The sequence below is a fragment of the Hyperoodon ampullatus genome, assembly GCF_949752795.1.
Source record: "Hyperoodon ampullatus genome assembly, chromosome: 8".
Classification (NCBI taxonomy): Eukaryota; Metazoa; Chordata; class Mammalia; order Artiodactyla; family Ziphiidae; genus Hyperoodon; species Hyperoodon ampullatus.
This window is the reverse complement of record NC_136921.1, coordinates 104,476,627-104,502,251: the sequence shown is the minus strand read 5'-3', so window position 1 is coordinate 104,502,251 and position 25,625 is coordinate 104,476,627. Positions and strand designations below refer to the sequence as shown.

The 25,625-nt window shown below is 38.8% G+C and overlaps 1 protein-coding gene across 2 annotated transcripts in view; it reads left to right on the top strand.

Annotated features, from left to right (window-relative positions):
- CNTNAP5 (contactin associated protein family member 5) overlaps positions 1-25,625 on the top strand; it is a gene marked incomplete at both ends in the record, with an annotated part of 875,910 nt that overhangs the window by 423,466 nt on the left and 426,819 nt on the right. For both annotated transcript variants that reach the window (XM_079710301.1, XM_079710300.1), the window contains one exon: positions 1,769-1,953. In XM_079710301.1, the coding sequence (XP_079566427.1) occupies positions 1,769-1,953 (185 nt within the window). The remainder of the gene's footprint in view (positions 1-1,768; positions 1,954-25,625) is intronic.

Genomic DNA, 25,625 nt, shown 5'->3' with positions numbered 1-25,625 from the left:
AATCCATTTAGGTGTTCCCCTGTACCCCCAGCCTTGACATGTGCTTCTCCCGGCTGGTAGCAATGCTCCTTGTTCTGGCCAAATATCAGGCCTGGCACCAGTTTGTAAAGCGGCCTCCACAGCTCCCTGCCCTGCATTTCCTTGGCTTTTTATCAATTCACTTATTGAGTCTCCACGTTAAAACTTTCAGAGAGGGAAGTGTGCCTTTTAACTCTGTATCTCCTGTATACATCATATGTCACTGTAAGCAAGACAGGTAGATATCGACACCTTTTTGTTGACGGATGGAAGGATGAAAGGAAGGGAGGGAGGAAGGAAGGAAGGGAGGGAGGAAAGGAAGAAGGAAGGAAAAAAGGAAGAAGGAAAGGAGGAGAGAGAGGGGGAAAGAGGGAAGGAAGGAGGGGGAGAGAGAGAGGTGAGGGAGAAAGAAAAAGAAAAAGATCTATTAATGTATTTGCATAATTTGACACATTTTAAGAACTCAAAAGATGTGGAACAAATCAATATGTCAATGAATAAATCAATTAAAGGCAGCTATGAACTCATCAGCTCTTATTTTTCAATTACAGTCATCTGGGTTCCTCCCCGCAACCCCCATAGGAAACAACGAAGTGTTATTTCATGCAGGAAGCAGTGCCTTGGGGCCATAATGGAGGTGGGAGTGAGCAGCCTACAGTGGAAATGGCAGCTCCATCCCCTTAAATGCCGCACAACGGAGCAGGCTGCTGCAGTTGTTCTGTAAAACATGTCTTAGGAGAGAGACATTTAGCTTTCAGTTACTAAGGGTACCGAACGCATAAAATATTCAAAAATTGGGAGGTTTACATGTAAGTAAAATTAGTTGCATTGAGCTGTTCATTTTGCTAAGGCTGAGCCATTCTACAGGAAAAAAGAACAAAGAAAAAAAAAGCTATAATCTTTTTGACAGAAGGATACAGGCAGGAAGTCCATAAAATTGGAGTGGAGACAGGAGGGGAAACGGGCAGACTTGATTGAAAAATGTACCTCTCCACCGGAATCTCTCACATTCTCCCAAGGGTTGTCTTCCAAGCTCAGTTTAGGGTGAATCATAGGACCCTTGCCCTGGTCAGTTAAAAGGGTCGAGACCTGGATTTGAATGCTGGCTGCATCTCTACCTAGGCATGCTTACCCTCACCAGACCTCAGTTTCCTAATTTGTCAAATGCAGGTAAGCATTTTTGTCTTAGAGCATCAAACTTGGAGGTTATAAAATCCCTATTTAAGTGCCCTTGATAGAGTAGACATTTGAAAATGGCAGCTAAAATGATTATTTCCTCCCCGTTGCCTTTGCCCACAAATCTACCCAACTCATTGGGGCCACGGTCTTCCCTCTACTTCTCCAGCGTTCACTCTTCCTCCAAAGCACAGCTAAAGATTCACTTTCTCCTTTCAAGAGCCATTCACATGCAAAGAATATGTATTCTTTCTAAATGTGACAAGTCCTATTTTTGATATTATTCATATGGCCATCAGGATATGGTTTCTCTTATTAGTTAATCACACAAGTCCTGAAACCATGTCATTTCATGTGTAGAAGGGTGTGTGTGTATCAGTTGACTGAGATTTTGGTCCTGCAATCTGTGGGAAAAGGTTGGTATTCCTTCCTAAGCCCAGCACGGTTCTGGGTCTGCAGAGAGGGAATCATCCTTTACCTTTGGATAGAGAGAGTTGGATTTGCTAGCAGAACGTTCTAGTGCTTCAGGCTGCCCTTGGACACAGAGCCATCCCGTGTTCCATCCCTTTCACAGATGACAGCAAACCTCGGCTCAGCAGCAGCCCCCCCTCGGCCACCCTGGGCAGCCTCCTGGATGACCAGCACTGGCACTCCGTGCTTCTCGAGCGGGTCGGCAAGCTCGTGAACTTCACTGTGGACCGGCACACACAGCACTTCCGGACCAAGGGCGAGGCGGATGCCTTAGACATCGACTATGAGGTGAGTTGATTCTCCCTGCAGACCCCCAAGCCCCTTGCTGGCGATCAGTAAGAAAATCCAGAAGCAAAAGAGCAAGTGAGAAGATGTGGGCCCCTGACAGTTCTTACCCTGGGGCTTCTCTTCCCCTTGCTCTAAGCCCAGTCAGCCAACCACGGGGGAGTCCACGGAGAGAGTCTGAGCTGTGAGCCTGGGGAAACGCCTTGCAAGGCGTCAGCTAACTGTGTGCATTTTAAAATCAGCAAGGCTCCTTTTTACTTTTTAAAACGTTTTTTTTTTTTTTTTTTCCTGGTAGCTTTCCTGTATCACCATCTAGTCTCTTGGTTACACTCAGTAATTTTTTTCAAAAATCAGCTTCAGTTAGCCGAAGTCATGGAAAATACAGAAATTATATTAATATACAATTTTAGGTCAATTATACCTTTAATAAAATAAATAATAAAATCCAAAGAAATTGGAAATCTGCATGATAGGCTCTTGTTTTTCACCTTCATTCCTATCCTATGCAGACTTCTGACCAATACACAAGGACAGCTAGTTCTACAAAAGAGCAAGAAAGAACTAACTGTCCTTGTGTATTGGTCAGAAGTTTTGCAAGACTAGCGGCCAAGATTTCACCATCTTTGCTAGTAGTTCAGTTCAAGAAGTATATATTGTGCTCCCACTGTATACCAGGCTCTCTTCTAGGCAATAACAATCAGAGATGACTAAAGCAGAGTCCCTGAGTTGGAGATGCTTACAGTCTAATAGCAGAGTCAGGCCTGAACACCCACTGCAGAACAAGGAGGTGAAAGCTACCTTGGAGAGCGGCACTGGGCACTGCAGGATCCCAGGCAGAGAGCACTTGGCTCAACCTTGAATGAGGGTGGAAGGCTTCCAGCAGGAGATGCTGCTAAGTCTTGAAAGGAGAGTAGGGTTAGCCTGATGAGAAAGGTGAAAAAGGCAGGCCAGGTCAGAGAGGAACCTGTGCAGGATATGGGGCATGAAATGTCACAGTCCAGTATCTATGGGATTTGAAACAATCGTCCGGCAGTGGTGTGTGAGGGCCAGCTGGTACTGACTCATGAAGGCCAGCTGGTAGATTTTCAGGAAGTTTGGAAGCTGGCTGGTAAATACAGCCATTATGAAAAACCCAGTTATTTAAACTTATAATCTATCGAAGTATTTTTAAAATGTACTAAATTCATTGATGCTTAGTTACTTTATTGTATTCTATCTATCTGTCTATCTATGTGTCTCTCTATGCATCTATCTATATGTATTTGAGGTTTTTTACTTCTGTATCTGTGTGGTGGAAATACACTATATTGGATTGCTACATTGCATCTCTTTCCAATTCCATATTTAGTGACATCCGTTTGATGGTTTGAAATCCATCATAGCGGAGATATTTACACCATGGATATTGGTAAATCCTATAACTCAGGGTTTCATTCATTGTTTTGTTGATTGTCTAGACCAGGGATAGGCAAACTACAGCCTGGAGACCAAGTCTGGCTTGAAGTCTGTTTCCTCCAGCCTGTGTGTTAAGAATACTTTTTATACCTATGTTGTTTTACAAAATTAAGATAAAAAAAAGAATAAGTGACAAGAGACTGTGTGATTACAGATAACAGAGTTCAGTGAAAAATCAAAAAAAGCATTCTATAAAAATCAATTGGTTTTATGGAATTTATAATACAGTTTATTGTATATTTTATTATTATTTGTAAATTGTGTCTACACATCACTTTTATCAGTAAAATGACCTAACATCTGAATGCATGTGTGTACCCACACACATTCATATACAGAGATGAGTCTTTGTGTCTGTGTGTGTGCATCACACCCTGAACAGCCAGATTTTAAGCCTGTATCAACACAACACTTGAGGCAGGGGATTAGTGAGAGATAAAACGTAAGAATTAAGGAAGACCCAGGTAATGATGGACCCTGTGACCCATGTTAAGGAGCTTAAACTGTGAGGGAAAAGGAGCCACTGAAGGATTTTTTTGCAGAGTAGTGACATGGGCAGCCTTAAGTTTTAGAGGAGTCATTCTGAACATGTGTTTCAGGGGCCAGTACAATTAGCACCCCATGGAAACTTGTTAGAAATGAAAATACACAGGTCCTATCCAAACCTAAAGAATCAGAAACTCAGGGGGAGGGGTTCAATCACTGGTTTTTAAAATTCCTCCAGGAGACTCTGATGCACCCTACTATCTGAGAACAACTATTTTAGAGCAGTTACTCTAAAGGTTACTCTGAAGCTACTCTGTAGTTTAGATCTGTCTATAGGTAGGCGGAGCATGTTGCTGGACAGATGGTTAGAAACCCTGTTAGGAGACAATGTCAATCACTAGTGGATACATACAGGTGGAGGTGGAGATGAATAATTGAAAACTTAGAATCTGACTTTTTTCCAATCTCTATCATGAACTGTAAGAAAGATCGCCTCTTTTGATCCTCATCTTAATTTAGCATACTGTTGATAAGATATGTCATTCATTAACTTCAAAAGAGAATCTGTCACTCTTTGACTCAGGATGCAAAATACCAGGCAGGTTTTTTTGTTTGTTTGTTTGTTTGTTTTTGAGTTGCTGATAACTGGAAATCTTTGAGTATCAATCATTCTTATTTGTTTAAGTGATTGTAAAAACAAAGAATACACACAATATTGAAATTATCTTAAAGCAAAGAGATATCGTTTAGGAACTTGAGGACAAAAATAACACAAAACCATCATGAAGTTTCACTAGGTCCCCATATACTTGACCTCTAATGACTTGAGAGGTGATTCTAAAATTCACCCAGTCGCCTGATTCAACATTTATTTTCAAGTTATCGCTACCTGTGGTCTCCAGTGTAGATAATCTGTATGGAATCACAGCTGAGTGCCATTAAAGGGAATGTCAGCATTTAGGGAAAGACATCCAAAGATGTCACTCAATTTGTGAAGTTGGAACAGATTTCTTCTAGAAGTGTCTAAATTTTTTGGTGCCTTGTAAGAAGTGTTTCCTGGGGGAAGGGGGGAAAACACCTTGAAATGTTCCTATGAAGCAAACTCTGCTTCAGAGAATCCAAGCCCCTTCCAAAGTATGCAGCCAGCGTGTTCATATGAACATAAAAGAAGACAGACTGACTATAACAGTGACATTGACATTGGCTGCACTGGAACAGGAGAGGTAGGTGTTGGGAGAAGTCTCTCAAACAACTGGAGCTCTCCAGCCTTTGAAGATTCACCTTCAAGGCTGTGTGGAGAGAAAGGGGCACCAGGGACAGGAATCCTGGGTCATAATTACCACTTTACCACTAAGTAGGCACAAAAACCTGGAAAGTAAAATTTCCTAACTTCAGTCACCCAGAAACAATATGAACACCCTTACTGCTAAATAGGATATCTGAATCTGAATCTAAGGTCTGTTTTTTTATTGAAGTATAGAGTATAGTTGATTTACAATGTAGTGTTAGTTTCTGCTGTACAGCAAAGTGATTCAGTTATACATATATATATATATATATATATATATATATATATATATGTTTTTTCATATTCTTTTCAATTATGGTTTATTTACAGGATATGGAATATAGTTCCCTGTGCTATACAGTAGGTCCTTGTTGTTTGTCTGTTTTATATATAGTAGTGTGTATATGTTAATCCCAAACTCCTAATTTATCCCTACCGCACCTTTCCCCTTTGGTAACCATAAGTTTTTTCTCTATGTCTGTGAGTCTGTTTCTGTTTTGTAAATAAGTTCATTTGCGTCATATTTTAGATTCCACATATAAGTGATATCATATGATTTTTGTTTTTCTCTGTCTGACTTCACTTAGTATGACAGTCTCTAGGTCCATCATGTTGCTGCAAATGGCATTATTTTATTCTTTTTTTATGGGCGAATAGTATTCCATTGTATGTATGTATGGGTGTGTGTGTATGTGTGTGTGTATATATATATATATATATATATATATATATATATATATATGCCACATATTCTTTATCCATTCATCTGTTGATGGACATTTAGATTGCTGCTTCTGTGTCTTGGCTATTGTGAATAGTGCTGCTATAAATATTGGGGTGCATGTATCTTTTCGAATTAGAGTTTTCTGCAGATATATTTCCAGGAGTGGAATTGCTGGATCATATGGCAACTCTATTTTTAGTCCTTAAGAAACCTTCATACTGTTCTCCATAGTGGCTGCACCAATTTACATTCCCACCAACAGTGTAAGAGGGTTCCCTTTTCTCCACATCCCCTCCAGCATTTGTTGGTTTGGTTTTTTTCTTTTTTAACATCTTTATTGGAATATAATTACTTTACAATGGTGTGTTAGTTTCTGCTTTATAACAAAGTGAATCAGCTATATGTATACATATATCCCCATATCCCCTCCTTCTTGCATCTCCCTCCCACCCCTCTAGGTGGTCACAAAGCACCGAGCTGACCTCCCTGTGCTATGCGGCTGCTTCCCACTAGCTATCTATTTTATACTTGGTAGTGTATATATGTCCATGCCACTCTCTCACTTCGTCCCAGCTTACCCTTCCCCCTCCCCGTGTCCTCAAGTCCATTCTCTATGTCTGTGTCTTTATTCCTGTCCTGCCTCTAGGTTCTTCAGAACCACTTTTTTTTTTTTTTAAGACTCCATACTATATTTGTTTTTCTCTTTCTGACTTACTTCACTCTGTATGATGGACTCTAGGTCCATCCACCTCACTACAAATAACTCAATTTCATTTCTTTTTACGACATTTGTTTTTTGTAGACTCTTTTAATGATGGAGAATCTAAGGTGTATTTTTATAACAATGTTGTCTATTAATGAGAATCTATGTTACTGATTTGATATCTGCCATGGGGTCATATGTATACATTTTAACCCTGCTACCACCGGATAGAAGAATGACTGAATTCAGGTCCCTGAAATCCAGGGACCCATTGTCAAAGGATGTCCTGCTACTCTAGAACAGTGCACTATCAAATTCTACAACAGGGACAATTACATTATGCAAATATAGGTTTCTCTTCAAGTTTTAGCATGCCGTGTTAATATTTGGCAAGAAAATATGGTAGCTTTCATTCCTCCAACTTAGACGATGTCAAGGATATCAATCAAGTGACACAGTGCCTTTCCACGAGGCTTCTAGCAGGGAATTTGCCACACTCACATGTATGCAGTTGTCAGTTTCTCCTCCCACATGGAAGGCAAACACATACAGGGGCTCATAGAATCTTCTGCCAAAAAAATAATAAGCAGAAAGAACGTAGATGCTTTACTTCTCATTAGAATGTCATTCCAGTGCACATCACTCAGCCCACGTGATTTTTTCCAAATGCTTCTGAGACAGACTATAGCAATTCATTTTAATTCCATCCTGGAGCAGAAGGATTTTAGAAAAGAGATGTTTTAGGATCTTAGTGAGATTCCACTTCTCTGATAGTCTGCAACCCAAGAAGTCTTTTCTTTCCTTTTTTTTTTAGCATCTTTATTGGAGTATAATGGCTTTACAGTGGTGTGTTAGTTTCTGCTGTATAACAAAGTGAATCAGCTAAATGTATGTGTGTGTGTATATATATATATATATATATATATATATATATATATATATATATCCCCATATCCCCTCCCTCTTGTGTCTCCCTCCCACCCTCCTTATCCCACCCCTCTAGGTGGTCACAAAGCACCGAGTTGATCTCCCTGTGCTATGCAGCTGCTTCTCACTAGCTATCTATTTTACATTTGGTAGTGTGTATAAGTCAATGCCACTCTCACTTCATCCCAGCTTACCTTTCCCCCTTCCCGTGTCCTCAAGTCCATTCTCTACTGCTGCATCTTTATTCCTGTCCCCTAGGTTCTTCAGAACCACTTTTATTTTTAGATTCCATATATATGTGTTAGCATACAGTATTTGTCTTTCTCTTTCTGACTTACTTCACTCTGTATGACAGGCTCTAGATCCATCCACCTCGCAACAAATAACTCATTTTCATTTATTTTTATGGCTGAGTAATATTCCATTGTATATATGTGACACATCTTCTTTATCCATTCATCTGTCGATGGACACTTAGGTTGCTTCCATTTCCTGCTATTGTAAATAGAGCTGCAATGAACGTTGTGGTACATGACTCTTTCTGAATTATGGTTTTTTTTAGGGTATATGCCCAGTAGTGAGATTGCTGGGTCATATGGTAGTTCTATTTTTAGTTTTTTAAGGAACCGTCATACTGTTCTCCATAGTGGCTATATCAATTTACATTCCCACCAATAGTGCAAGAGGGTTCCATTTTCACCACACCCTCTCCAGCATTTATTGTTTGTAGATTTTTTGATGATGGCCATTCTGACCTGTGTGAGGTGATACCTCAATGCAGTTTGATTTTCATTTCTCTAGTGATTAACAATGTTGAGCATGTGTTTGTTGGCAATTTGTATATCTTTGTATATCTTCTTTGGAGAAATGTCTGTTTTGGTCTTTGACCCATTGTTGGATTGGGGTATTTTTTTTTTTTTTTTTTATTGAGCTGCATGAGCTAGCTGCTTGTATATTTTGGAGGATAACCCTGTTTGCAAGTATTTTCTCCCATTCTGAGGGCTGTCTTTTTGTCTTGTTTATAGTTTCATTTGCTGTGCAAAATCTTTTAAGTTTCATTAGGTCACATTTGTTTATTTTTTATTTTATTTCCCTTTCTCTAGGAGGTGGGTCAAAAAGGATCTTGCTGTGATTTATGTCATAGAGTGTTCTGCCTATATTTTCCTTTAAGAGTTTTATAGTGTCTGGCCTTACATTTAGGTCTTTAATTCATTTTGAGTTTATTTTTGTATATGGTGTTAGGGAGTGTTCTAATTTCATTCTTTTACATGTAGCTATCCAGTTTTCCCAGCACCACTTATTAAAGAGGCTGTCTTTTCTCCATTGTATATTCTTGCCTCCTTTATCAAAGGTAAGGTTACCATATGTATGTGGGTTTATCTCTGGACTTTCTATCCTGTTCCATTGATCTATAGTCCTGTTTTTGTGCCAGTACCATACTGTCTTGATTACTGTAGTTTTGTAGTATAGTCAGAAGTCAGGGAGCCTGATTCCTCCAGCTCCGGTTTTCTTTTTCAAGATTGCATTGGCTACTTGGGGTCTTTTGTGGTTCCATACAAGTTGTGAATTTTTTTGTTCTACTTCTGTGAAAAATTCCATTGGTAGTTTGATAGGGATTGCATTGAATCTGTAGATTGCTTTGGATAGTATAATGATTTTCACAATGTTGATTCTTCCAATCCAAGTACAAGGTATGTCTCTCCTTCTGTTTGTATCATCTTTAATTTCTTTCATCAGTGTCTTATAGTTTACTGCATAAAAGTCTCTTGTCTTCTTAGGTAGGTTTATACCTATGTATTTTATTCTTTTTGTTGCAATGGTAAATGAGAGTGTTCCCTTAATTTCTCTTTCAGATTTTTCATCATTAGGGTATAGGAATGCAAAAGACTTCTGTGCATTAATTTTGTATCATGCTACTTTACCAAATTCATTAATTAGCTCTAGTATTTTTCTGGTAGCATCTTTAGGATTCTCTATATATAGTATCATGTCATCTGCAAACAGTGACAGTTTTACTTCTTTTCCAATTTGGATTCCTTTTTTTTCTTTTACTTCTCTGACTGCTGTGGCTAAAACTTCCAAAAATATGTCGAATAACAGTGGTGAGAGTGGGCAATCTTGTCTTGTTCCTGATCTGAAAAGAAATGGTTTCAGTTTTTCACCATTGAGAATGATCTTGGCTGTGGGTTTGTCATATATGGCCTTTACTATGTTGGTGTAGGTTCCTTCTATATCTACTTTCTGGAGAGTTTTTATCATAAATGGGTGTTGAATTTTGCCAAAAGCTTTTTCTGCATCTATTGGAGATTATCATATGATTTTTATCCTTCAATTTGTTAATATGGTATATCACATTGATTGATTTCATACACTGAAGAGTCCTTGCATTCCTGGGATAAACACAACTTGATCATGGTTTATGATACTTTTAATGTGCTGTTGGACTCTGTTTGCTAGTATTTTGTTGAGGATTTTTGCATCTATATTCACAAGTGATATTGGCCTGTAGTTTTCTTTTTTTGTGACATCTTTGTCTGGTTTTGGTTTCAGGGTGATGGTGGCTTCGTAGAATGAGTTTTGGAGTGTTCCTCCCTCTGCTATATTTTGGAAGAGTTTGAGAAGGATAAGTGTTAGCTCTTCTCTAAATGTTTGATAGAATTCGCCTGTGAAGCCATCTGGTCCTGGGCTTTTGTTTGTTGGAAGATTTTTTATCACAGTTTCAATTTCAGTGCTTGTGATTGGTTTGTTTACATTTTCTCTTTCTTCCTGTTTCAGTCTCATAAGGTTGTGCTTTTCTAAGAATTTGTTGATTTCTTCCAAATTGTCCATTTCATTGGTATATAGTTCCTTGTAGTAATCTCATGATGCTTTGTATTTCTTCAGTGTCAGTGCTTACTTCTCCTTTTTCATTTCTAATTCTGTTGATTTGAGTCTTTATCTTTTTTCTTGATGAGTCTGGCTAAAAGTTTATCAATTTTCCTTATCTTCTCAAAGAGCCAGCTTTTAGTTTTATTGATCTTTGCTATTGTTTCCTTCATTTATTTCTGATCTGATCTTTATGGTTTCTTTCTTTCTGCTAACTTTGGTGGGGGTTTTTTTGTTGTTGTTCTTCTCTCTCTAGTTGCTCTGGTGTAAGGTTAGGTTGTTTATTTGAGTTGTTTCTTGTTTCTTGAGGTAGGATTGTATCACTATACACTTACCTCTTAGAAGTGCTTTTGCTGCACCCCATAGGCTTTGGGTCATCGTGTTTTCATTGTCATTTGTTTCTACGTGTTTGCTGATTTCCTCTTTGATTTCTTCAGTAATCTGTTGGTTATTTAGTAGTGTATTGTTTAGCCTCCCACCTGTGTGTATTTTTTACAGTTTTTTTTTCCTGTAATTGATATCTAGTCTCATAGCATTGTGGTCGGAAAAGATACTTGATAGAATTTCAATTTTCTTAAATTTACCAAGGCTTGATTTATGACTCAAGATATGGTCTATCCTGGAGAATGTTCCATGAGCACTTGAGAAGAAAATGTATTCTGTTGTTTGTGGATGGAATGTCCTATAAATATCCATTAAGTCCATCTTCTTTAATGTGTCATTTAAAGCTTGTGTTTCCTTATTTATTTTCATTTTGGATGATCTGCCCATTGGTGAAAGTGGGGTGTTAATTTCCCCTACTATTATTGTGTTACTGTCAATTTCCCCTTTTATGGCCATTAGCATTTGTCATATGTCTTGAGGTTCTCCTATGTCGGTTGCATAAATATTTACAATTTTTATGTCTTCTTCTTGGATTGATATCTTGATCATTATGTAGTGTCCTTCTTTGTCTCTTGTAATAGTCTTTATTTTAAAGTCTATTTTGTCTGATATGAGAATTGCTACTCCAGCTTTCTTTTGATTTCTATTGCATGGAATATCTTTTTCCATCACCTCACTTTCAGTCTGTATGTGTCCCTATGTCTGAAGTGAGTCTCTTCAGCATATATAAGAGTCCTGTTTTTATATCCATTCAGCCTGTCTGTCTTTTGGTTGAAGTATTTAATCCATTTACATTTAAGATAATTATCAACATGTATGTTCCTGTTACCATTTTCTTAATTGTTTTGGGTTTGTTATTGTAGGTCTTTTCCTTCTCTTGTGTTTCCTGACTAGAGAAGTTCCTTTAGCATTTGTTGTAAAGCTGGTTTGGTCATACTGAATTCTCTTACCTTTTGTTTGTCTGTAAAGGTTTTAATTTCTCCATCAAATCTCAATGAAATCCTTGCTGGGTAGAGTAGTCTTGCTTGTAGGTTTTTCCCTTTCATCACTTTGAATATCCCCTGCCACTCCCTTCTGGCTGGCAGAGTTTCTGCTGAAAGATCAGCTGTTACCCTTATGGGGATTCCCTTGCATGTTATTTGTTGCTTTTCCCTTGCTGCTTTTAGTATTTTTTCTTTTTATTTAACTTTTGATAATTTGATTAATATGTGTCTTTGTGTGTTTCTCCTTGGATTTACCTTGTATGGGACTCTGCACTTCCTGGACTTGATTGACCATTTCCTTACCCATATTAGGGAAGTTTTCAAGTATCATATCTTCAAATATTTTCTCAGACCATTTTTTTTTCCTCTTCCTCTGGGACCCCTATAATTCGAATATTGGTACATTTAATGTTGTCCCAGATGTCTCTGAGACTGTCCTCAATTCTCTTCATTCTTTATTCTGCTCTGTGGTAGTTATTTCCACTATTTTGTCTTCCAGGTCAATTGTTCATTCCTCTACCTCAGTTATTCTGCAATTGATTCCTTTCAGTGTATTTTTAATTTAATTTATTGTGTTGTTCATCATTGTTTGTTTGCTCTTTAGTTCTAGGTCCTTGTTATATGTTTCTTGTATTTTCTCCATTCTATTTCCAAGATTTTGGATCATCTTTACTATTATAACTCTGAATTCTTTTCCAGGTAGACTGCCTATTTCTTCTTCATTTGTTTGGTCTGATGGGTTTTTACCTTCCTCCTTCATCTGCTGCATATTTCTCTGTCTTGTCATTTTGCTTAACCTACTGTGTTTGGGGTCTCCTTTTTACAGGCTGCACACTCACAGTTCCTATGTTTTTGGTGTCTGCCCCCAGTGGGTGAGGTTGGTTCAGTGGGGTGTGTAGGCTTCCTGATGGATGGGACTGGTGCCTGTGTTCTGGTATGTGGGTCTGGATCTTGTCTTTCTGAGGGGCAGGGCCGTGTCTGGTGGTGCTTTTTTTTGGGGGTGTCTGTGCACTTAGTATGATTTTAGGCAGGCTTTCTGAAAATGGGTGGCATTGTGTACCTGTCTTGCTAGTTGTTTGTCATAGGGCATCCTACTGCTGTTCGTTAGCCGTTGGGTGGAGCTGTGTCTTTTTGTTGAGATGGAGATCTCTGGGAGAGCTCTCACCAATTGATATTATGCAGGGTAGGAGGTCTCTATTGATCCAACTCAGTTGTCCTGAACTCAGTTCTCCCACCTCAGAGGTTCGGGCCTGACAGCAGGCCAGAGAACCAAGACCCTGTCAGCCACGTGGCTCAGAAGAAAAGGGAGAAAGAAAGAAAAAAATAAAAAATAAATAAATATAAAGAAAAAAATATTAAAAAATAATTAAAACAAGAAGAGAGCAACCAAACCAATAAACAAATCGAACAGTGATAACAAGCACTAAACACTAAACTATAATAAACATAAAAATCAGAATAAAATCAGTCACAGAAAGCAAACCCCAAGTTCTACAGTTGTTCCCGAAGTTCACTGCCACAATTTTAGGATGATTCATTGTCCATTCAGGTATTCCACAGATGCAGGGTACATCAGGTTGATTGTGGAGATTTGATCCGCTGCTCCTGAGGCTGTATGGAGAAATTTTCCTTTCTCTTCTTTGTTCGCACAGCTCCTGGGGTTCAGCTATGGTTTTGGCCCCACCTCTGTGTGTAGGTCACCTGAGGGCATCTGTTCCTGCCCAGACAGGACAGAGTTAAAGCACCAGCTGATTTGAGGGCTCTTGCTCATTCAGGCCAGGGAGAGGGAGGGGTATGGTAGATATAATTGGAATGTGGGGCAAGCCTGTGGCAGTAGAGGCTGGTGTAATATTTCAGTAGCTTGAGGCACACTGTGTGTTCTCTCGGGGAACTTGTCCCTGGATCATGGGACCCTGGCAGTGGAGGGCTGCACAGGCTCCCGCAGGGTGTGGATAGTGACCTGTGCTTGCACACAGGCTTCTTGGTGCCTGCAGCAGCAGCATTAGCATTTCACGCCCGTCTCTGGCGTCTGAGCTGATAGCTGCAGCTCATGCCCATCTCTGGAGCTCACTTAGGTGGTGCTCTGCCTTCTATGGGCACATGGGAAAGGAATTCCCTCTCCTTGCGCACCCTGAAACAATAGTCTCTTGCCTCTTAGACAGGTCCAGACTTTTTCTCAGCCTCCCTCATGGCTAGCTGTGGCACACTAGCCCCCTTCAGGCTGTGTTCACGCAGCCAAACCCAGTCCTCTACCCGAGATCTGACCTCCGAAGCCTGAGCCTCAGCTTCCAGCCCCCACCCACCCCAGTGGTTGAGCAGACAAGCCTCTCAGGCTGGTGAGTGCTGGTCGGCACCAATCTTCTGTGTGGGAATCTCTGCTTTGCCCTCTGCACTCCTGATGCTGTGCTCTCCTCCGTGGCTTCAAAGCTTCCCCCCCGCCCACCCCCCATCTCTGCCAGTGAAGGAGCTTCCTAGTGTGTGGAAGCTTTTCCTCCTTCACAGCTCCCTTCCAGAGATGCAGGTCCTGTCCCTATTCTTTTGTCTCTGTTTTTTCTTTTGCCCTACCCAGGTATGTGGGGATTTTCTGGTCTTTTGAGAAGTCTGAGGTCTTCTGCCAGCCTTCAGTAGGTGTTCTGTAGGAGTTGTTCCACATGTAGATGTATTTTTGATGTAGTTTTGGGGAGGAAGGTGATCTCCACGTCTTACTCCTCTGCCATCTTGAAGGTCCCCCCAAGCATTCTTTTCTTATTAAGAGTGCTCAGTTATCCTTTTTAACAAAGACACTTTATCAGTATCAAAACTATTAAAAACATATTTTTAGAATATTTGATTTGGGACTTCCCTGGTGGTGCAGTGGTTTAGAATCCGCCTGCCAATGCAAGGGACACGGATTTGAGCCCTGGTCTGGGAAGATCCCACATGCCACGCAGCAACTAAGCCCGTGCACCACGACTACTGAGCCTGTGCTCTGGAGCCCACGAGCCACAACTACTGAACCCATGTGCTTCAACTTCTGAAGCCCTTACCCCTAGAGCCCATGCTCTGCAACAAGAGAAGCCACCACATTGAGAAGGCTGTGCACTGCAATGAAGAGTAGCCACTGCTTGCTGCAACTAGAGAAAGCCCGCGTGCAGCAATGAAGATGCAATGCAGCCAAAAATAAATAAATAAATAATAAATAATAAATAAATAGATATGTGATTTATGTTATCATAAATACTAAAAAGACATTTTTTAAAAATAAATATATTTTATAAGAATTCTTGGTAAGAAAAAGCTATATTAAACTAAACACTCTAAGCATTTAAAAATACATGTACATCTTCAAATATAAGTTTTACTGAAGTTTTAAAGAAAATATGAGGTCGTGCTTTTATTTTATTTATTTATTTTATTTTATTTTACTTTGTTTTGGCCACACATGCAGGATCTTAGTTCCCTGACCAGGGATTGAACCTGGGTCCCCACAGTGAGCTCACTGAGTCCTAATCACTCCACAGCCAGGGAATTCCCTAGATAGTACTTTTATATTCAAAGATTGTTGGAGGTCCTTCCAAGTATGACATAAATTTTAAAAACCTGGAAATAAAATATATGAAAATTTTTGTACATATAAAATATTTAAAAAGCCACATGCAATTCCACAAAATATACAGACAGAATGATATCATCCTCCCAAGAACTTGGAAAAGTATTTCAAAATTTAATTAATGAATAAGACTCCCCCACAAATAATTTTTAAAAAGGTAACTCAATGGAAAAATAGGCAAAGAACATGAATATATAAAAAATACAGATTACTCTCAAATATATAAAAAGATGCACAACCTCACTCATAAGAAGAAGGAATGCAAATTCACACTACAACAATATTTTAAACTTAGACTACAGGGAACACAAAATTTATAATGTTGGCATGGATATGAAGGAAGCAGAACTATTTAATCTATTGTTAATGGGACTATAATTAATACAATATCAAAGAAAGGGCAACATCTTCAAAATTGAAACAAGTGCTCTTCAATCCAACAATTCTGTTTCTAGGAATATATCCTACAATTATAAGCAAATGTGTGCAATGGGGTACATGTTAGGAATAACAAAAGATTGGAAGATGGCCCAAAAGTCCATCAAAAGTAGGTTAATTAAAATTATGGTAATCCCTGTAAGGAAACGGCTCTGTCAGAGTGTCCCAGTGACCTCACGCTGTCTACTTTGGCCAGACAGCCAAAGCCATGCCCCACAGCTGATCTGAGTCTTGACAAGACACCTTGTCATCTTCCTGAGACACAAGAGGATGGAGGCCTGCAATTAGCGGCTCCAAGGCCATTGCCACCCGCCTCCTGGCCCCATACAACACTGTCCTGACACAGTTTCTTGACACCCCCTAAGTTCTGTGGAGACGTGAGGCTTTCTGCCCTGCATGCTTAGAATAGAGCTGCATCACATAGAACTGCTTAGCCTGATGTTGAATCTGGCCTCTGTACACCGACACCAAGTTAAATCTCGGAGACAGAGTTTTGGGTGAAGTAAAAAAGAATAGCTTTATTGCTTTGCCAGGCAAAGGGGGACACAGCAAACTTATGCCCTCAAAACCGTGTGTCCCAACCTGGAGGTGGTAGTGAGGAGTTTTATAGTAATGGTTCAAAAAGGAGAGTGTGAACAGCTCATGTACATTCTGCTGATTGGTTGGTGGTGAGGTAATTTGGAGTCGGCATCATCAACCTTCTGGTTTCAACAGATCTGGGGTCTACATGCTTGTGGGCAGAAGACAGTTACCTTCTCCCAACTGGTGGAGGTTTCAGTATCTGCAGAACAGCTCAAAGATATTGTTGTGTGTATCCCTTGGGGGTACCAGGACCCTGCCCCAAGGCTGCACTATTGTTTCTTGACTGCTCCTCCCTTGTCCTTGCATCCCCTCCCTTCCCTGATTAGCAACTGTTTGAACTGCCCATTGGAACTCAGGGAAGGTCATGGAGGCTGAAATAAGCCTATTTCCTATAATCAAGAAACGGGGGACACAGAAAGGCTTTTGTGCCCAGGAGCCTCACAAGGTTCTGCTCAGTTTCAAGCCGAAGTCTAGAATTAGATCTATAGCAATAAAGACTCTCACAACTCACCTTGTGGTCATCTGCCCTCATACTTAGTGTCCTCTGTGTTGGTGTGTGGGATGCAGGGGCCATGGGAGACGCACTATTTGTCTACTTTTCCCTTTACTGTCTAAGGCACACATCATCGGGATCTCACAGTTGCTCCTTTATCTCTACGTGTATCTGCCAGGCCTTGGCCTTGGACTCACCTTGTTTTGTGTGTGTGTGCTTGACAAACCCGAGCAGAAGTATTATGCTTCCATTAAAAAGAATGAGACAACCCTATATGTTCTGATGTGGAACCATCTCCAGTATAAATTGTTCAATGAAAAGAAAAATCTGTGTGCAATGCAGTGTAAACAGTATCTGTTTTTAAAAAAAATAGAAAAGAATATATAGACTTGAAAATGCATAGACCCACAGAAATCTCTGGAAGGATACGAATAAGCAGATCAGAAGAAAGTGGGATCAACAAAGAAAAAAGCTTTATTCTTTGCTGTGTACTCTTCTGAAACATTTTGAATTTTGTACCACATGCAAAAAAAAGTACTTTAAGAAAGAACTGAGGCAATAGAATGAATACATGACTTTAAAAGGTATTCCTTAAGTTTACTTCTAAAATCACATCTTCTAATTTATTTTTATTCATAGTGTTTCTTCAAAAACACTTGTCACTTTATAATATGTTATAAAATTAATTTTTTTAGTTGAAGTAAAAAATAAGTTAGTTGGATTTACAGTGTTGTGTTGGCTTCAGGTGTACAGCAAAGTCATTCAGTTATACATATTCTTTTTATTGAAGTTGAAAATTTTTATTTTACTTTTTATTGTTTTCATCATATTGTATACTTTATTGTTTTAGTGACTTACAGTTGATTTAGAGTGTTGTGCTAATTCTTTTTCAGATTCTTTTCCCTTATAAGTTATTATAAAATATTGAGTATAGTTCCATGTACTATACCTTGTAGGTTATCTATTTTGTATATAAAATTTACTTTAAAAAATATTTTATTTATTCATTTTTGGCTGCATTGGGTCTTTGTTGCTATGTGTGGGCTTTCTCTAGTTGCAGTGAGTGGGGGTTACTCTTTGTTGTGGTGCACAGGCTGTAGGCAAGGGGGCTTCAGCAGTTGTGGCACATGGGTTTAGCTGCTCCACAGCATATGGGATCTTCCCAGACCAGGGCTTCAACCCATGTCCCTTGCATTGGCAGGCGGATTCTTAATCACTGCACCACCAGGGAAGTCCCAAAATTTACTTATTTTTAATTGTCTATCTCTTCATCCCCAACCCAGCCATAGAACTGAAGGGTCAAGATTTTCTTTTTTACTCTATTTCTGTAGATTTGTATCTGGTACATAATACATACTCAGTAAATATTTAAGTAAATTTTAAAAGTTTATTTCTGTGCATTATAAAGATACCAATTTACACCCTACTTTTCTTCCCATAAGGCGTTCCTGATGGGTCACCATAGTCAGAGACCACCTATGGCTGCCCTTACTTTGGTTTAGTACTGCCCTAATAGACCTCCTCTTGGAGCTCAGACATGATTAAAGGACTGGCTGGACATAATACAACTTTTCATTGGGTGATCAAAATAACTACAGATCAGAAGGGTAACTGTTTTGCAGATCATATCATGTGGTAGTATAATTGTTATTGGTCCTTTTTTTGAGGTTTGGTGGGAAAGTCAGTTGGAAGACTATGGTAGAAAGAGAGAAATAAATGGAAGAAAATAAAATAAGGAAAAGGGAAATAAGTAGGTGCAAAGAGGAAATAAGGGGAAAACAATGGAAGAAAACAACCAAGCTCCTATTTTGTGTGGCATTTTGTGATTTTGTTGAGTCCCTCAAGCAGCCTAGTGAGGGAGATTATTACATTCTATATCACAGACATAAAAGATAAGAGTGATTAATGACCCTCCCATTCCTATTCCTCAAGTCATCGAGTAACAGAAACAGAATTTGAGTCTAGGTATGTGTAGCCAATCACCAGAAGTCATTCTGGTGATAGCATTTCTCTCTGAAGGAGGGATAATCTCTCAAGATCCAAGCACAGGCTGTGGTCCTTATCCTGGCCTCTGCATGTATATAAGACTTGAAACCACATTCCTTGGTGCCATTTTTCTGTCTAGTTTTAAATTTAAAATTTTTTGATCTGTGAACTTGCTAATTGCATGTTTCTCCAAGTTTTATAACAGTGAGATGTACATATTGAAAAGTAAACTAATTGTGTAGAACATGATGAGGGGAATATGCCAATTCTAGTATTATACCCCAAATATTGTTTTTATTAAGAGGAAGTAAGAGAACACTTGATAAAATTCCTTATAGTATTATTTTAGCCGCAGTTAGGGGTGTGGTGGTAGGTTTTTAACTATTTAATAAGACATTCTGAGGACAGGTGAACTTAGGCTAAATGATTGTCATCATCAATAAAATATTATAAAGTGGCCCAACTTGAATACTCATAGGGCCTGAGGAGAGAGTCCTAATGGGGTCCACATAGCATAGTTCTAAATATTTCAAAAGTTACAAATAAGCTAACAAACAGTTGAATAAAATCTGTTCTACTTCCTTCTTTGACAAATGAACATCCCACATGTCCAAGCCCTGTCCACAGTGGAAACCCCTTTGGCCACTCCTGGGACCTATGTATGGGTCCATGGTCCATCCTCAGGAGGACAGACAGTGGGGAGAATAGTTCAGGCCCTTAAAGCTGTTTCAGAGCTGTTCAGGAAGGAAACTCTGGGGAGCTGGGTAGGAAGATTAAGTTTAGGAGGGTGATGACAGCTTCTTATTGTCATTTCCCCTTGGTTTGCAAACACCACCCCTATGAGGCAGGATGTGACCAGAGGTTGGTCAGAGGGGGGCTCTCTATGGTGTCAGCTCCACCGCAGGTGCCCTTCTAGCCTGAATGTAGTGGGTAGGGATATATTGAAGTTAGAATTTCCAATGAGTTCTTGCTCGAATGCTGAAATATACATGATTTACTCCATTATCCAATTTTTAAAATTAATTAATTTATTTATTTATTTATTTTTGGATGCATTGGGTCTTTGTTGCTGCACACAGGCTGTCTCTAGTTGCAGTGAGCAGGGGCTATTCTTCATTGTGGTGCGCACGCAGCCTTCTCTTGCTGCAGAGTACGGGCTCAACGCATGCGGGCTTCAGTAGTTGTGGCTCATGGGCTTAGCTGTTCTGTGACACGTGGGATCTTCCTGGACCAGGGCTTGAACCCGTGTCCCCTGCACTGGCAGGTGGATTCTTAACCCCTGCACCACCAGGGAAGTCCCCCATTATCCAATTAGCCTAAGGTTAAAATTTTGTAAATTGATTCAGACAAAAATGAATAAATAAATATGTGCTGAACCAATCAGGCTGTTTCAGACTCTGGTGTCTGTGAATCTGTAAAAAGATATCCATTTAGAGAAAGGAACCCTAGACTAGCAATGGACCAGATTTCGGCCAGGAGCAGCACTCACGGTAAGAATTAGAAAGATGGTCTGAATCCAGCCCCTGTTGTGAAACCTGCTAGTAGGTAGAGAGCATTGAGTGGCTCTGGCAGAGGAAATAGGAGGGGCTGATTTATGCTATTGAGAAACTATTGGAGGTTTCCACTACTATAACTTTCCATCACGTCTCCTTTTCTTCCCGATAGTGGGGACAGCAGAAGGCTCAACAAGTGCATGCCAGGCTGCCTAGGTTAGGGGCATAGTGTGTCAGTGAGCCTGGGACTTTCAGTTTTAAAAATGAGGAAGTTTCAGGCCAACCAAGGCCAGTTGTTCACCCTTGTCTTCACGGAGATGGTTCCTCAATGGAACTGGAATAGAAGTAGCTGGAGGCGAGGCAGTGTGTGTAGGACCAGAGGGGCTACAACTGCACCCCTGGGCTCTAAGGCCTTAGTCAAGCTGTTAAACCTCTGTATGCCATCATTTTCATCAGCTTTCAAGTGGAGCGAATAGTAATATATAGTAATATATAACTAAAAAGTTAAAGAAAAGAATAGTGAAAGTAAGCCCTAAGCATAAGGCCCGTTGTATAAAACCAGTCCATAAATGCCACTATATATTTTTTTTTATTATTGAAGTACAGTTCTTGTGTTAATTATTGCTGTACAGGAAAGTGATTCAATTATATATATATTCTTTTTTAAATATTTTTTTCCATTATGGATTATCACAGGATATTGAATAGGATTCCCTGTGCTGTACAGTAGGACCTTGTTGTATATCTACTCTCTATATAATAGTTTGCATCCCAAACTCCCAATCCATCCCTCCTCCACCCCACCTCCCTCTTGGCAACTACAAGTCAGTTCTCTATGTCTGTAAGTCTGTTTCTATTTTAAAACATTTGTGTTATATCTTAGATTTTTAGATTTCACATATGATATTATATGGTATTTGTCTTTCTCTTTCTGACTTACTTCACTTAGTATGATAATCTCTAGTTGTATCCATGTTGCTGCAAATGGCATTATTTCATTCTTTTTTATGGCTGAGTAATATTCCATTGTATATATGTAAGACATCTTTTTCTATTCATCTGTTGATGGACATTTAGGTTGTTTCCTTGTCTTGACTATTGTGAATAGTGCTGCTATAAACATAGGGGTGCATTTATCTTTTTGAATTAGAGTTTTGTCTTGATATATGCCCAGAAGTGGGATTGCTGGATCATATGGTAGTTCTATTTTTAGTTTTTTAAGGAAGCTCCATATTGTTTCCACAGTTGAGAAACTATGGGGGGTTTCCAATATTGGCTGCACCAACTTACATTCCCACCAGCAGTGTAGAAGGGTTCCCTTTTCTCCACGCTGTCTCCAGCATCTATTACTTGTAGACTTTTTGATGACGGCCATTCTGACTGGTGTGAAGTGGTGCATCGTTGTAGTTTTGATTTGCATTTCTCTAATAGTTAGTGATGTTGAGCATGTTTTCATGTGCCTATTGAAATGCCACTATTGTTATTACTAAAAGAAAACCTTATCTAAGAGAGATGCTGAGGCCAAATTCAACTGAAGTGTAAGGAGCAACAGCTGGGCTTGGGTCAGGAGCCAAAGCCAGGGTGGAGGTGGGTAGCTGTGGACCTGAAACACAGGCAGGAAGCATGGCCATGAATGAGTTGCTGTCAGGATCAATGCTTCCTCCTATTCAATGCAGGGTTGCATCTGGGTCAGATATCACTCACTCTTTTCCCTCCCAAAACAGAAGTGAACAATTATATCATGCAGAAATAAAGGGATGCTGGGAATTTGTGAAAGAATAAGGTATAGAAGGAATAAAGAAGTGAATATATGAAAACAAGTCACCTCATCTCAATATATAATCCCAAAATAGGGACAAAAATAAGAGATAATATGCACTACACCCCCTTAAGAGTTATAGAGATCAGAAGTTCCAAAGAAGTTCCAATCTGAGTCATTGATCAAACCAAACAGTCGAGCAGAAGCCAAAAATTGGTCACACGGGGAACAATTTGGACTACCCTCATCTTATTTGGCCCATTTAGTATTTTTGTTAACTATTCGAATTCAGGCCAATATTTAAAAATCAAGAGGTACCATCAGAAAATTGGGATTTCTGGTCTCATTTGAATTGGCAGAAATTCATCTACCTTTGACAGCCTTCCTCCAGAAGGCCCATGATCTCTATGTATAATTCAACAAACACCAAGCCGGTGTAAGTTTTAAAGTGTGGAAAAAAAAAAAAAAGACAGCCGTTTGCATCCTTTTTCATATATTTTCCAGTACAAAAATAGGCTATCAGAACAAAAGTGAGACAAATATTCACTAATGAGAAACTTCAAATGTATCAGAAATACAAGTCTGACAGGAAAAGGAATCTTTAGAACAAGAAGACTCTCAAATTCAAACAGGACCAGAGAAAAAAACCCAATAAGGAGGAATGAACTCATTGCCAGAAAAGTAACATCAAAGACTGAAAAAGAGACAAGCAAATTCCAGACAATAGAAGAGGAATGAGATCAAAGGAAAAGAGAGTGGCAGCTTCTAGGACCTCATACATTTAACATCAAAGTGTGTTTTCTCCTGGGATTCATCCAGTTGGAGCCCACCTGTGACACCAGAAAACCCACCAGGTTCCCAGATGGACCAAGACACTCAGACTGTGAGTGAAACTTTACAATCTAACACCTGGTTTTGTTGACCACTAAGATCAATAAAAGGCTCACCATGCAATTTTCCAAGAGCAAACAAATAAGAAAAGTAAGAAAAGAAAGCAGCCACATTTTAGAAGTAAATTGCTAATGCTCTTTTTTGATCTGAGTCAACAATTAATTGTTGAATCTTTTATGTTTGAGTCATACCTCTTGCATTAAATATTCAAAAATGAATAAGATGTGGTCTGTGTCCTTGAGAAACTTTTTTTAGAGAGATTTACCAAAACATTCAACAAATATTTATTCAGCATCTATTATGTATCAGGCATCATTTTATGTGCTTGGAATATGTCCATGAAAAGAACAAGCACCTACACTTGTGATGATTGTGTTTTAGCAGGAGAGACAAACCATAAGCAATACCCATAACAAATAAATAAATTACATGGCAAGAAAGATGACAAATGCTATAGAAAGAACAAAAATAGATCTAGGTAATGGGATTGGGAATTCTAATATTGAGGGAAACAGGTTGCAACTTTAGATATGTTGATCAGGGTAGGGATTATTGAGATAATGTCCCTTAAGCCAGGACTTTAAAAAAATGTGAATTTGTCATATTGCTATCTGGAGAGAACTGGCTCATGGCATCTGGTTCCCTTATAGTGACACAACTGTTTTGTGTTATAGGAGCCCATGATCTAATGGAAACTGGATTTCCAGCTCTCTGATGCTTATACTGAATGCCTTTGGGCTACTTCATGCAAATGATGTGCCCTGAAATATAATCTGTATTCAGTACCATCAGTATGTGCCCCATGATGAAATATGCCTGAGTCTGAATGGAAAGGCAAAATCATATCATCAGTGTCCCAGACAAACAAATCAGTGAATGAAGAGGTTTGTAGACTACAGCTAGGCTTGACTTAAAACAAAGATTAATTCAAGGAGACCCATTCAAGTTTAAAGGAAGTACAGGGGCAATCATAAACACAATAGAGATATATTTGTGAGATGTTAAAGAGAATAGTTTATACAACACAGCCACTGAAGTAACTGAGAAAAGCTCTGTAATTTTAGGGTAGACATTTAGGAAATCAAATAAATAAACAAAAATAAACAATACTTTTTAGAATGCTGACTGAATAAGAAGAATGCAGAAGAACGTGAGCCTGAAATATGCCTCCTACCCAAAGAACAAGTTACATAGAATTTGACACTCAACAGTTCAATGACCAGTTTTCCTAAATTTGAAAAAATTCATTGAAAATAGATACTGATCAGATAGTTCTAGCAAGTTCTCTCTCTCTTTCTTTTTTTCTTTTTTCCTCTCAAATAAATATCAAGGTAGAAATGATCAAAGGACCTTTTCAAAGGAAGACACAACATATTTAGTTCCAGTGTTCTGAAAATCTGAAAACCAGAAGGAAACTTCTAAAAGACTTCAGAGAAAATGTGTGTTTGTTTATTAATTCAAAAAAGAAAAGTTACTCAGTTTAATTGCTATTGATGTAAAACATCAGTGTAAAATATAGCAAACTTCAGACTGTAAAATATTAGCAAAGTTAGTATCCATATAGTTTTTATTCAGAAATTGTTGAAAATAAGTCTGCAAAACACTGTTTGGGAAGAACCTCTTAAATGAGAAATTGCTGCTGGTAAGAACAATCCTGCAAACAGCAAAGGCTACATGCCATGAGCCCTTCAAAATGTCTCAGGGTAGGAAATCATTTTTTTTAAATTGAAGTATAGTTGATTTACAATGTGTTAGTTTCAAGTGTACAGCAAAGTGATTCATATATATACATATGTATATATACATATATACATATGTATATATCTATTGTATATATCTATTATTTTTCAGATTCTTTTCCATTATAGGTTATTATTACAAGATATTGAATATAGTTCCCTGTGCTATACAGTAGGTCCTTGGTAGGAAATCTTTTAATTTTCACATTAATCCAATCAAGCTACATTGTTTATATGAGATCAGTATTATCATATCATATTATGTATGAGGAAAATGAATCACACAACAGTTAGGTATTTTACCCAAGGTCCCACAGAAGAGCAGATCCAGTTTTAAATCCAGCCAGAGAAGCTCCTGAAACCGTGATTCTAACCACTTCACTGTGAAAAGCTAAAGATGGATGTTGATACAGCTCAAAAATTTATGCAATTTTGTAACAAATTGCCACAAAATAGAATTTCTTTAAAAAAAAGGGTTTCAAAGTAGAAAAATAGATTTGCAGATTAACTGATAATAATAATAGTTTAAGTAATCAAAATTCAAAACAAGTTGGGGTTGGAGAAAAAAAAACCAACAAATCTGGGCTTCGTAGACAGTAATCCAAAACTGTAGTTTGAAAAGCTAGATAATCACAGGATTATCTTCCAAGTCATTTTATTAAAAAGACTAAAGAAATGAAAGTGAGTTACTTGTAGTGAGGTGGATGGAACTAGAGTCTGTCATACAGAGTGAAGTAAGTCAGAAATAGAAAAACAAATACTGTATGCTAACACATATATATGGAATCTTAAAAAAAAAACAAAAAAGGTTCTGAAGAACCTAGGGGCAGGGCAGGAATAAAGATGCAGATGTAGAGAATGGACTTGAGGACACGGGGAGGGGTAAGGGT